This window comes from Nerophis lumbriciformis, linkage group LG04 (assembly GCF_033978685.3).
Source record: "Nerophis lumbriciformis linkage group LG04, RoL_Nlum_v2.1, whole genome shotgun sequence".
Classification (NCBI taxonomy): Eukaryota; Metazoa; Chordata; class Actinopteri; order Syngnathiformes; family Syngnathidae; genus Nerophis; species Nerophis lumbriciformis.
This window is the reverse complement of record NC_084551.2, coordinates 16,626,251-16,640,155: the sequence shown is the minus strand read 5'-3', so window position 1 is coordinate 16,640,155 and position 13,905 is coordinate 16,626,251. Positions and strand designations below refer to the sequence as shown.

The 13,905-nt window shown below is 38.8% G+C and overlaps 1 protein-coding gene across 4 annotated transcripts in view; it reads right to left on the bottom strand.

The window, feature by feature from the left end:
- Positions 1-13,905, bottom strand: part of macf1b (microtubule actin crosslinking factor 1b) — a 77,033-nt gene that overhangs the window by 23,847 nt on the left and 39,281 nt on the right. For 2 of the 4 annotated variants that reach the window (XM_061949835.1, XM_061949827.1), the window contains exons 2-20: positions 9,501-10,198; positions 9,268-9,324; positions 8,998-9,168; positions 6,671-6,837; positions 6,426-6,585; positions 6,239-6,323; positions 5,910-6,154; positions 4,720-4,839; positions 4,545-4,652; positions 4,231-4,449; positions 3,904-4,107; positions 3,073-3,304; positions 2,712-2,938; positions 2,504-2,626; positions 2,330-2,431; positions 2,132-2,233; positions 1,857-2,021; positions 1,522-1,677; positions 1,209-1,406 (exon numbers count right to left, since the gene is read on the bottom strand). In XM_061949835.1, coding sequence (XP_061805819.1) covers positions 1,209-1,406; positions 1,522-1,677; positions 1,857-2,021; positions 2,132-2,233; positions 2,330-2,431; positions 2,504-2,626; positions 2,712-2,938; positions 3,073-3,304; positions 3,904-4,107; positions 4,231-4,449; positions 4,545-4,652; positions 4,720-4,839; positions 5,910-6,154; positions 6,239-6,323; positions 6,426-6,585; positions 6,671-6,837; positions 8,998-9,168; positions 9,268-9,324; positions 9,501-10,118 — 3,459 coding nt within the window. In that variant the 5' untranslated portion in view covers positions 10,119-10,198. The remainder of the gene's footprint in view (positions 1-1,208; positions 1,407-1,521; positions 1,678-1,856; positions 2,022-2,131; positions 2,234-2,329; positions 2,432-2,503; positions 2,627-2,711; positions 2,939-3,072; positions 3,305-3,903; positions 4,108-4,230; positions 4,450-4,544; positions 4,653-4,719; positions 4,840-5,909; positions 6,155-6,238; positions 6,324-6,425; positions 6,586-6,670; positions 6,838-8,997; positions 9,169-9,267; positions 9,325-9,500; positions 10,199-13,905) is intronic. The other 2 variants (XM_061949843.1, XM_061949851.2) reach the window with 1 other exon arrangement.

Below are 13,905 nucleotides of genomic sequence, written 5' to 3'. Positions count from 1 at the left end.
CTGATGCAATAAAGAGCATTCCCTTACAAAGCAAGCAGAAATACCTCTGACCAGTCTCTTGATGGCTAAAGTTCGCCAGAAAATTCTGTCCACAAAAGTCTGTATAAGCCATACAGCAAATATTGATTGGGTTGCAAATACCCTCAAATCTTTGTTGCCTTTTTTAATTTGTGTGTTTTTTTTTTATTCCACTCAAGCCTGCATTTGAAAGGATGCATGTTTTTGAGTAAAATAAATACATCCATCCATTTTCTACCGCTTATTCCCTTTGGGGTCGCGGGGGGCGCTGGAGCCTATCTCAGCTACAATCGGGCGGAAGGCAGGGTACACCCTCATGGAGAACATATTGTTCAATAATTTGGTTTTAAAAGCAAAATAACAAAATTAATGAGATATATGGGATTTTTTTTTTATTTTACATAATATTTCCTGCTTTACCCAATATAACAAACATTAGTATGTTTTAAAGATCTCTATTCTGTTTAACCTAAATCATTATAATTAATAATATTATGAAGAGATGAAATATGTTCAATGACACATTTAAAAAGGAAGCTGGCATTACAGTACTACTACTGCAAGTTAGCATGTACTCTGTGATTGTGATAGACACTTGTAGATTTGAACTAACCTTATACTTACAGTATTTTTTTAGAGGCAAAAACCCACTGCTGTAAAAAAAAAAAAAATGAAATCACGTTCCAGACCAAAAGCTCAGCAAATAACTGTAGCTGGCGAGCTGCCGAAAATGTGTAGCACAGTTACCAGGAGAGTCAAACTGCAAAGAGTTTGATTGGTGAGAAATCAGACAAACTGACATCAATTGACTCAGACTGTGGAAAGCAGTTGTCAATAGCATCCATTGATATTTACAGACTAGTTTTGGTTCTTACGGTAAAAGGGGATAATGTGCATCTCTTTTCAGTTTATTAAGGGAAACACTTCTGTTTCTAAATACTTCAATGGCTATATTGATCAATTTGTCTATCTGTGTTGGCCCTGCGATGAGGTGGTGACTTGTCCAGGGTGTACGCCGCCTTCCATCTGAGTGCAGCTGAGATAGGCTCCAGCACCCCCTTCGACCCCCGAAAGGAACAAGCATAAAAAAATGGATGGATGGATGGATGGATATACGCCATTTTTACACAGACAGGTCAACGTGCCTTGTATTGAAATTCCACGAAAATAAGGAGGGATTTTTCTTTTACCTGACTGAGTCTGTTTTCTAATTCCAGCTGACACCGTTCCGTCTCACAGAGAACAAACTCCCAGCTTTCATTGAGTTGCTCCAGTCGAGACTGTGAAGCATGCACACAGTCTCCAGACCCAACCTCCAGCAACTCCTTGCCTGCCTGGTTCAGGGACTTCACAGTGCGGACATGAGAAAGGACATCATTTCGCAAAACCTGTAAAAAAAAAAAATCATAGGTGGTGATTGTTACTTATGTACCGGTAATTTTTTGATTAAAGCCACTTAACTGGGGAAAAAAAGTAATTCACTTCATGTTTTAGGGAACATACCTTATGTTTGGCCAGCTCTATTTCACAAGCCTGCAGGTCAATGCTAATTGGCTGCTTACCCTGCAGTTGTTCAGCAGTACCGGCAAGCCATGATTGCACCTCATCCAGTGCGTTCTGGAACTGACCCAGTCCGAGTAACGCAGATTCTAATTGATGCTGCAAGCAGAAATTAATTATATAAAGCTGTCTGATAAGAGAGTATTATTTGTGGCAGAAATTGAACAACAAGGGAAAACAGTGTATTATCAAGTATGACCGTTATAATAACTTTCGTATTGGGCAAACATGACAAAAATTATTTATTGACTATATTATAATTGTGGGCATACGCTCACCTGTCTGTTGACAGTCTCAGACTCTAGACTGTCCCAACGCAGTCGAAAGTCGCACAGCGGTGAGACTGAGTATGGACGTTCGGAGCCAGGAGACAGTCGACACACAAAGCGATGGTTTTGGCTTTCTATTTCAATCTTCTTCTGGTAAAGTTCTCGTTTAAATTCCTGAAGACAATACATGCATTTATGAAAGAACTGGTTATGAGCATCAGTTGAAATAGCAAACAGAAAAGAACATTCTCAACAGAATTTATAGAACAAAATCGGTATGTTACCTTAAGATCCCTAAGCTGCTCTTTGACTGATTCCAGGTCAGTTCCAACCATGAACTCTTCAGTTGATCTCAGCTCTGCAGATTTCAGCCACTCAAAAAGTCCCTAATTCATAATGTTTTTTAATTAGAAATGTGGAAAAACCAATTTCTACTGATTGCACAATGGACATGATATCAAAGCTCATATTTAGATACACACCTGCATAGTTTCTTGATAATGTATGGCCATCTGCAATGACACCTCCAGCTTCTTGTGACAGTCATTCCACAGTTTGCTCAAAATGTTCCACACACAATAAAGCTAAATAAAAAATGTTAAATACATTGTTCTCATTCTAACATCAACAATTATATATTTCAATGTATTACTTACTTCATCCAGACTCTTTGTAACATCTGGTTTGTCTGTGTCCCCGCATGCTGACATCAGGTCCATTCCAAGAACACCAAGAGTGTCTAGATCTCCTTGTAAAGTGTCAATATCCTCTCTGACAGACTATTAGGTGAATGATAGAACGAGGATGTCTATTTTAAAACCTATAATTTATTATAATGCGGGGCTATGTAATTCCCAGACCAACCTGCATGGTCTCCAGGCTCTGGCGAATTGTTTCCGTATCCGTCTGACTTGTATTGAGATCCAAAACTGCCTGCTGAGCTTCATTAAGAGCTGATGTGACATTGGCAATATCATTCCAAAACTTCATGGAAAGATCCAGCAATTTCAGCAGCCACTTTTCCTTCTCTTGAACCTCACTATGTGTCTCAGACAACAGCTGGGAAAAGCTGGTCACTTGCTCCTGGATTACTGGTATTGCAAGGATGAAGAAGAAAGAAAAGCACCATTACTGAATGATGAATATACATAACAGTGCATGAATGTAATAGATATTAGGGCGTTATTATCTGTAAAAAGGTTACATTCAAACAAAATATTGACACCTGTGCCAATGGACGTATCCCCAGTTGCTTGTGTGTTAGCCAGCAACTCATCCGTCTGTGTCTTGACATTGCTGAGGCTGAGTTCCAACTTGGAGAGTTCGGCCAATGTGTGCTTGTTGTCTTGCAGCTGCTCTTGAATCCTTGCTGTCAAACCTTGAAGCGATGTCGGAGTTTGGATTCGACTGCGCAGGCGGTCAAGCCTTTCTCTGAGGAGAATCATTCTCTCGTTCAGCTGTACAAACAGGAACAAGCTGTATTGTTTAGTCCAATAGACAAAATATATTAGTTTTTCTTTCCATTTTCTATACATTTTAATTTGTTTGAAAGGCCGTTGTCCAGCCTATCCTAGCTAACGTCGGGCAAAAGGCAGAGTATGCCCTGGATTAGTTCCCGGCCGATGACAGGGCACATAATTTACATTGTAAGTCAAGTGAGTCAACCACAAAGGTGACTGACCCCACTGTATATTAATTTTGAAATAGATTTTTTTTTATTGTGACAGGTGACACGTTCAAGTAACAGGTTCATGTAACAGGTTCTATCAATCACAGAGCACATATAGACAGATAACCACTACATTCTCAGGGCAATAAATCAATCGCAAATGGACTGTCCTTAGAGTCCGAGACAAGAGCTGTCTTAAATAGTCTTTTAGCATGAACTGATGAAGCATGTTTGAATGAGAGGTCAAAAGTCTTCTAAGACACCATGAACAGTCCAGTTGCAATCGAGTCAATGCCCTGAGAATACAAAGACTTGGATGAATGAGGATGATCAAGGCACAATACATTGAGCTGATCAAATAACTATACTAGAGGTAATAAGTCCCACCTGAGTGAATCTGGGTAAGGACTCTTCGAGAATACTGGCAGTCTCCCTGACATGGTTTCTGATTTCTTGGTGCCGCTCCTCAGCATCCGTAGCCAGATGACAAAATTCCTCTCCTTGAATTTGATTAAGCTCTGACAGGCGTTTTGCCAAGGAGCATAGGCGTGAGATCAAGGGTCTATGCTCTGCTATTGACTCCCTCAGACCCTGAGCATGGGGTGAACAACAGTTTAAGGTGACTCAATTGAGTTTAACCACTCGATGTTGAAAGAAACAAAATTAGTTGCAAAAAAACTCCTATAATGCATAGATGCAGCAGGTTTATTTTACCTGTAAAAGGTCTTGTTTTTCGCGGAATGCTTCATAGCTAATTGTGCTGAGGGAGAGTTGCCCGACGAGGCTTTTTGTTTCTTCTAGCCAGGGTGACACCTCAGCATGGCCCTCTGAAAACTGGGCAAGTAGTGACTGAGCATGTTCAAGCTGTAGAACCACATGGGAATTAGTGGCTGAAGTGGTGAAGCATTGCTCCTGTAAGGCATCCAATGGTGTCTGCATGGAGAGAGGAAATAACATGTATAATAGAATATTTGCCGTGTAACTCAAAGTATTACTTACTGTATACAGACCAGTAATAAAGAGAATACCTGCAGATTGGGTGCCTCGCCTTCATCACTATATGTTTGCAAGATTTCAGAAATCTTAACCATCTTCTCAATGTTAAACCTGTGTTGGAGGATCTCCACAGCCAAAATCTATTCAAGAGAAACTTTGATTCAGTGTTCCAACCCAAAAACAAATAGCATTTTGCTGTTCACAGACCTTCTGCTCATTGAGTTGATCCGATATGAGCTGTGGATCCAGATGAACAGTTTTCAGCTTTTCAAGTCTCAGTGCTGTGTCTTTGAACCAAGTCACCTCCTTTACCACAGCCTGTTCCAGCTATTAGATATAAAGAGGTATGACATTAATAACAAATTACATATTTACCAACTGAAAAATTAGAAACATATCTCTATTGTAAAAGTAACTCAATGATAAAGTGAGTCCTTTAAATAGGGGTACGGTGGGAACAGAAGAGTTGGGCTAACTGGTAGTAAAATAAAAAAAAGTAATCATATTTTTAAAGTCAGTCTGACTGTCAGAAACTTAAAAAAAACTATTGATCAGTGAATTGGGAAAACTTCCTGTGCTTTGTCTACAAGAAGAAATTATTTAGTGTTACGTTCAGCTGTTAGTTTGACTGTTTTAAGTCATTGTCTTCATACTTGCTTAAACTCATCTTGCTTGATTAACTAGTATTGCTAATTTAGAAATGTTGTCGCTATATTGAGCAAGTATGTATACCCATGCTGTGATTATTTTTTTTAAAAAGCAACCAGCGACTTTTTTGTTGTATTATAGACTTTAGAAGACTGACGTGAAAGCACATATCATTCTTAATCATGTAATTTGTTTCTGGGTAGTCACTATTCTACTATCCCTTCTGACGCTGTCTTGATCCTTTTATAAGTCTTCTGTGTGATGGGCAATTCTTGATCGAAACACTAGAGGCAGTGTTTTCTGGAGAGTCATCTTAGTGAGCAACCACAACTCTTGTTAGTTTCCTTTGGCGAGAGAACAATATTTATTTTATTTTTTATTTTTTATTTTTTTAACAATAATTGTTAAAGACAGACAGTAATTGTGCAAAATAAATAATGTAATTAAGCAATTTTTAGAAGAGTCAATTGCTACTTTCCTTACAGATGAGTTGTCAACGGTGGTGTTAGCCTAACCACTCATATGAGCTAGCAAGGGAGAGTTAGTGTTTTGGCAGCAACTAGCTACTAGCTCACCAGGTTAATCTTCTAAACACATTCGGTAATGTAATTGAAGATATTTTTAAAGTTTAATGGACTAAATTCCATTTAATATGATTAGAAAATAATAGCTAGCTAAAGATGCAAAATAAGCCATGCAACCACAGCAGGTCAAACCATTTGAAACAAACATTTCAACACTTATCTTACCCTCTGTCTTTCAGCTACACACAGCACTGCATCTCCAGCATGTGTCTGAGCCCCAGCTGAACCCAGGAGCTCTCTCTCAATGCGGCCTAGCCACAGGTGAAGGTCCTCCTGACTGGATGTACAGCGGCTGGAGGCCTCCAGGGCTTGTTCCAACCTTTGAAGTACATCCAGGCTGCTCAGATTTAGTACAGAGCATCGGATACGGAGGCCATCTAACTTCCCTTGCACCTGGTGACCCTCGTCCTCTGAAATCATGGCCACATATCTTAGGTAAGAACCTTTTTTTTTTTTTTTGAACTCTGTGTTGTACATTAGTGCTGTGGTTCTACCTGAGATCACTTCCATGAGATCATGGCCTGCGTTCTGAAGTTTTCCGAGCTCAGCAGTTTTAACTTGAATCTCATCAGCGACAGCCTGAAAAGAATTATGGCATGTCATATAATACACATTTCTTGAAAAAAAAATAAAGAAACCAAGTGAAACCAATATGCAAAAGTTGTTGGATAAATGTCCAACCTTTGCTCTCTCTGTGGCTTCTGAGAGATGCAGCATCACTCGCTCTGCGTTACGTAGTTCAGCGAGGACCTGCTCCACAGATATAAGCCACAGCTGCAGATTGTCTGCACCCTCCTGGAAGTGCTGGGCTCTGGGTAAAATGCACTCCAGACTGACCCTCCTACGAGGAATACATTTCACATCATCAGTAAATAAAAATTGTGCTACCAAATATAAATGTAGCACTGACTATAAGAGTGTCTGACCTTTGCTCTGCCACTTGGTGTAAGGACTCCCACTTGTGTTTGAGAGCAGAGAGCTTGACCTTTGCCTGCTCCCCCTCCTCCCCTGGGTGGGCCTCCACGAGCCGAGGACCCTCGGACAACATAGCATCCATACTTTTCCATCTGTCTTTCAGGAGGCGTTGCAGAAGCTAAAAGGCATAATGTGTAGTCAATAAGTGGAATGATTTGTGATGTGTCCCATTATATATTTATTAAGGGCTGTCAAACAATTAAATTATTTAATCATGATTAAATACATTTTATCTATAGTTAACTCATAATCAATTGTTATAAATCACAAATAAATGTTTTTTTTTGCTTTAATAAGTGTACGTTATTAAAATGCACACCCAAACTGTGTCTTTGTTTGGTTTATGCAAATGTTTGTTTATTAAACATTATGCTTTTTTTAACGGCTCAACACAAAAAGAAAAGGAAAATTCCTCTCTCTTGTTCCCATTATGAAATTTAACGAATTAACGCATATGATTAATCACCAAAAAATATTGCAATGGTCATGTGCAAACAACGATTAATCATGCAATTTATTTTTAAGCGCACATGTTCCTTTATCCTTTATCATGATGGTTATCTTGAATGGCGGCATGGCATACTGTGTGCAAAGAAGAATGAGGAAACACCAACAGGTGACTAATCTCACTTTAAAAATGCACCTCGACAGGAAATAAGATAAAGCCAAGGTAATTTGCATATAATGCAGCTGTGAATTCCTCTATCAAAGCACAACATATATATATATATATATATATTAGGTATGTCCGATAATGGCTTTTTGCCGATATCCGATATTGTCCAACTCTTTAATTACCGATACCGATATCAACCGATACCGATATCAACCGATATATGCAGTCGTGGAATTAACACATTATTATGCCTAATTTGGACAACCAGGTATGGTGAAGATAAGGTACTTTTTAAAAAAATATATAAAATAAGATAAATAAATTAAAAACATTTTCTTGAATAACAAAGAAAGTAAAACAATATAAAAACGGTTACATAGAAACTAGTAATTAATGAAAATTAGTAAAATTAACTGTTAAAGGTTAGTACTATTAGTGGACCAGCAGCACGCACAATCATGTGTGCTTACGGACTGTATCCCTGCAGACCGTATTGATATGTATTGATATATAATGTAGGAACCAGAATATTAATAACAGAAAGAAACAACCCTTTTGTGTGAATGAGTGTGAATGAGTGTAATTGGGGGAGGGAGGTTTTTTGGGTTGATGCACTAATTGTAAGTGTATCTTGTGTTTTTTATGATTATTTAATTAAAAAATTAAAAAATTAAAAAAACGATACCGATAATTTCCGATATTACATTTTAACGCATTTATCGGCCGATAATGTCGGCAGGCCGATACATATATGTATATATATTTGTATACATGCATATACATACATATACAGTATACACATATATATCCACATATATATATAACCAGGAAATATTGTGTAGACAAACTACCTACCGGTGAAGTCGTGTTTTGCTATATAGTGGGGACTGAAAAGCAAGCCCAAATAAGCAACCACACATTCAAAAACGCGCAGTATAAACCGCAACCTGCAACTTACAAACTTTGTCAGCGACTTTAAGAAAAAAACAAGCTCTGCTTCAAAGCTAAACTTGCCATTCAGTGAATGTATTTGTCTATTTTGGGTTGCTATTCATGACGCAACATGAGCTGGAACGCTGCTGTTTTCCATCGTTATTGTATGCACTGAGGATGCCACAGGATGCATGTTAATCGCAAAGTTAAGAAAAATGTTGCCTGTTAAGGAAACTTTTGTTAACTTGTTATTATCACGTTGACTGTGACTCTTACTATTGAAGCTGATTCAATCATTCATACAGAGACAGTTGCAAAGGAGCTTGAATTCATGATATCCGTTTTTGACAGTTTTTTCCAGGGAAATTAATTTTCAAAACAATGTTGTTTTGTTTTACTACCTTTGTATCAGCGTGGCCTTCTCATGTGTCAAGCGGACATTGCTCACAGCCAGGCAGGTTACACCTCAGCCAAATGACTCACAATAACTGAGGCTACGGCGGAAAGGTGAGAAACCTGGCTGTTTTGTTCACTAAAACTACAAGAGCTCATTGTGGCCACAAAGGCTACCATTCACCTTTCAACAAAGCAGTCTTTTTAACAGGGATCCAACCTTAGGCTTTTTCATTGCAAAACTATTTTGTTTTATTTCCATACTATACATTGGCTCTATATAGTTATTTAAGAGCTTGAAATGAGGTGATGTGATATTGATGATAAGAAACAGACCCTTTGTTCCTGAAGCTGTGCTTTGACCACTTTGACCTCTGAAGATGGAGGTTTTTGATTTGCTGTCAGCTCCTCTATCTCACACACCCATGTGAGCAATGCTTCCAGGTTTTGGAGGAATGTCTCGGTGTCTGTAGATATGTCTCTCAGGGCCAATGGAGCCTTGGTGCCCTTTTGGAAGACCATCAGAAAATATATGCCACATCAATAAAAGGAAAGAAAGAAAAATCGGATATGTTTGAGCGTTGTATGGTGGAGGATAAAACATACCCTCCATTTTTCCAGACATGAATCTTGGTCTGAGCTTGAGTGCCCATCACTTTGGAACTGTGAAGTATACAAGGTCGCATCATTGTGTATAGAATTAGTATGTAAATATGCAATTAGAACTTAAAATCAACGACAGGCATTAAGAAGAAGCAGAATGGTAGATTGAAAAATAGAGGAAGAGATTAAATGGATGGAAATGTGAGATTTGGTATGGTTAAAAGGATTTTGTCAACCTCAGCAAGTTCCTCAGCAACTCCATTCAGGACTCGCACAGTTCTTGTGATAATGGGGTCCCCTCCTTTATCGCCTGTTGGATACTGCGTCACTTCCACAATTTCTGTCACAACAGTTTCCGTCACCTCTGTCACTTCTGTTACTTCCCTTGATGCCAAAGTCTTCCACGACCAGGGACTCCCTTCTCTGGAATCTCTCATCTGAAAGCTGGCCCTTTTCTCTGCTGCAGTCTTGTCAGGATAACTCAAGGGGGATCTTGCAAACTCCGGGGGCACCGTCCTCCTTGTAAGTGTGCCATTACGGGATGTTTTTATCGGGGAGGGGGTGCTCTGCCATGCATTATCCAAAGTACTGGTGCTCCTGATTGTGGAGGCTGGGGAACTACGGAGAGGCTTTTCAGAAATGGGTGTATGAGCCCCTTCATCTCGCTTGTGATCCAGTTCTTGTGCCTCCTGGTCTCCGTACTCCCCACTTTTCTTGGTCTTTTCTTGTGCATGTTGATCAGGAGGCTGCAACACTTTTCGCCGTTGGTAACACTCCTTCAGAAAGGCTTCATCTGACCTCACGTGCTTAGACTTTTGGCCTAGGCAGCTGGGCCGGCTTATGAGGTTACCCATAATCCTTCAGCCCACAGGCTAGTGGGGTAATAAGTGAGGTAAGAGCCCTTGGCCATGCATGCAGAATCTCCTTTAGCTACCTAAAATAAGAATATGAATGAATCATCAAGCAAAAATACACTGCTCTTTCAAAGTACTACATGCCACAGTAAAATACAACCAGTCTCTTTGCATTTCAGTTTGCTAACAACACCTACTTCTTGGCCAGGAGGGAACCCTAACGGAAATACTTGGCCCCCGATGTTGCCTGTGTCTTTGTTTTCATTTAGACCACAAACACACATGCTCGAACTTACATCCGCAGCTAAAATATTCTGGTCTTACAAATCCATGTGACAGGCTTGTCAAGGATCCCACTGTTGGTGCTGGCATGAAGACGCAGTGGCAAAGATCCAACTCAATCTATGATTTCAGCCAAGACCAGATCAAAGAAACCCATTAGGAAGCCAATTAAATATGACAACCATAAAAAATACAGAAATCGCCTTTATTTTCTAGTGAAAGGCACCAGTGAGCTGCTTTGGATGCCTGTTGATTTAAGCTGAAGCTATGGATACAATTTGCCTTGTTTTGTTCTGAAATTTTGTTCTGAAATTAATTAGTAGTTGATTGACCCTAAACAGCATCAATATATTCCCAACAATTTTGAATGCAATTTAAAAAAAAATGTGTATATGTTTTCTGAGTTAGTCTCTCTGTTTTGCTCAGTGCCGTGCCTTTAGTATTTGAAGAGGGGTTAGAGGTAATTTCAATGATGTCTGTGTTGAGGAGCTGAAGTGAGATCCCAGGGAGGATTCCTGTTGCAACGGGGTCGTCCCATTGTGCCTGGCCCAATTCAGAACTCTCGAGGTCACTTTCGGTCATGCTTGCTGACTAGAGTAGCGGGGGTGCAATTTGGCTGAACAAATGGGAGAGAAAGAGGAACTGTCTGTTTATCTGTGTGTCGTTAATGATTTGAATATACAGTCATCCCTTGATAGATCGCGCTTTTTCGCCATTCTTTTAAAAGCATGTTCATTTTATTATCAAAGCAATGACGGTTGGAGAATCCTCCGGGCTGTACTGTAATCTACAGTAGAACAAACTCAAGGCTTCTATATTGGCTGAAACGAGTATAAAGGTGTCTATATGGGTGTTATTTAATGGTTAGAGGGCTCTAATTATGTTTAATCTTGTATTTAAAAGGGTGTAAGAAGTTTTTTATGCTCTAACTATGAAAATGTTTTATTTATCTTTGCGGGAATTGTTTTATCGTGATTATGTCCGGTGCCAATTGACTGCGATAAACGGATAACGACTGTACTGTAATCATGGCTGTGACTACGATTGAGAAGACCAGTATTTTTTTCAGTGACAAAAAATATATATTATGACTGACTGCTAATATACTGTGTGTGCGCTGTTCTTCACCATGGGTTCATCATCCTCTCTCAATATACGATCTTTGGTCATGCACAGCCCACTCCAACTCCAGACAACAACGTAAGGTAATGAAGTCCACTTTTACTTTAAACATCATCCCATCTGAAATGTGCTGTCAAAATAATGTTAACATTAGATTAGGGTTGTCCCGATACCAATATTTTGGTACAGGTACCGGTACGAAAATGTATTTTGATACTTTTCAATACTTTTTTAAAGAAAGGTAAACACAAAAAAAGGCATTATTGGCTTTACTAAAAAATCTTACTGTACATTAAACATACGTTTCTTATTGCAATTGACGAACAAGTTTGTCCTTAAATAAAATAGTGAACATACTAAACAACTTGACTTTTAGTAGTAAGCAAACAAAGGCTCTTAATTTGGCTGCTGACGTATTCATTTATTTTGTGTCATTTGTTATTAATTTATTTTGTCAAAAGTATGAGGGACAAGCGGTAGAAAATGCATTATTAATCTACTTGTTCATTTACTGTTAATATCTGCTTACTTTTTGTTTGAACATGTTCTATCTACATCCATCCATCCATTTTAGACTTAGACTTAGACTTAGACTTCCTTTTTATTGTCATTCAAATTTGAACTTTACAGCACAGATAAGAACGAAATTTCGTTACATAAGCTCATGGTAGTGCAGGATAAAAAAGCAATAAGGTGCATATATAAATAAATAAATATATATAAATAATATATACATATATATATATATATATATACACAATAAATAAATATATATAAATATATATAAATAAATAAATAGATTACTGTACAGATGAATATATTGCACTTTTTCACATTCACGTTTATGGATGTATGTTATATTGTCTTTTTTATTCCAGCGAGTTAATCCATTTTGGGGGGAGTTGAGGGGATAATTTAATTTAATTATGATGCGTTCAAGAGTCGTACGGCCTGAGGGAAGAAGCTGTTACAGAACTAGAGTTTCTCCTTCGGAGGCTGCGGAACCTCTTTTCTATCGCTTGTCTCTTTTTGGTATCTACATTTATGTTAAAATGTAATAAACATGTATTCTTCTTTTGTTTGGATGCTTTACATTAGTTTTGGATGATACCACAAATGTGGGTATCAACGCGATACCAAGTAGTTACATGATCATACATTAGTCATAAATAAAGTCCTCATGTGTCCAGGGACATATTCCCTGAGTTCATAAACATAATATAAATGATCAAATGATTAAAAATATTGATGTAATCATTGTAATATCGACTAGATACACTCTTGTACTTGTTGTCATTACAGTGAATGTCAGGTGTAAATCCACCCATGGCACTTGTTTACATTGAGGAGGGCTAGCTTGTTGATAGCGGTGAGCTATTGTATCCTCCTGCGGTGTGTAGTGAAGCATGTTTAGCTATTCCTCGTCCTGCAGGGATGATACTTATAAGAAACTCACTTTATTTGTCGCCATAGAGGCAAGGATTAGTGATTTAGAAGTACCGTATTTTCCGCACTATAAGGCGCACCTAAAAACCACAAATTTTCTCAAAAGCTGACAGTGCGCCTTATAACCCGGTGCGCTTTATATATGGATAAATATTAAGATTCATTTTCATAAAGTTTAGGTCTCGCAACTACGGTAAACAGCCGCCATCTTTTTTCCCCGTAGAAGAAGCGCGCGGTGCATGCTGGGATATGTGACGTTTCATTTCCATTTGTGTGTTTATGTAAAGACCCCAAAATGGCTCCTATTAAGTGTGTTGTCTGTCTAATTATAAATAATGCAGACGAGGCGTGTTAACTGAGTTCTCAACGTTTACTCACAGCGTGCTCATAACCACATTCTAACTGCCAGCATACAACGCTTCTCAGGGCTACCGCGCATGCTCGTAACTATCGTTGCATGCTGGGTAGTGTAGTTGTTATATTTGCTAGCTCATAACAGCACATTGAGAGACACGCTTACGCGCTTAATTCAATACTCGCCGTCATTCCGGGTGGATTGACAAAAGACCTCCAGCCGCTAGATATTGGTGTCAACAGGGCATTCGAAGCTAGACTGCTAACTGCGTGGGAACAATGGATGACAGAAGGCGAACACACCTTCACTAAGACGAGGAGGCAGCGCCAGACGACGCCAACATCTGCCAGTGGATCGTAAATTTGCCCAACTTTTCACTTCGGACACCGAAGACGAAGGATTTACGAATGAAGAATAACTTCAGAAAGTGAGCGCTATGTTTATTTTGTGTGTTGTGACATTAACGTTCGAGCAACATTATGTTGCTATTGCTCTGCACTATTTTGAATTTTACTATGTTTGTGATTGCACATTTGCGTACATTTTGGGAGTGAACAGAGTTGTTAGAACGCTGGTTTTTAA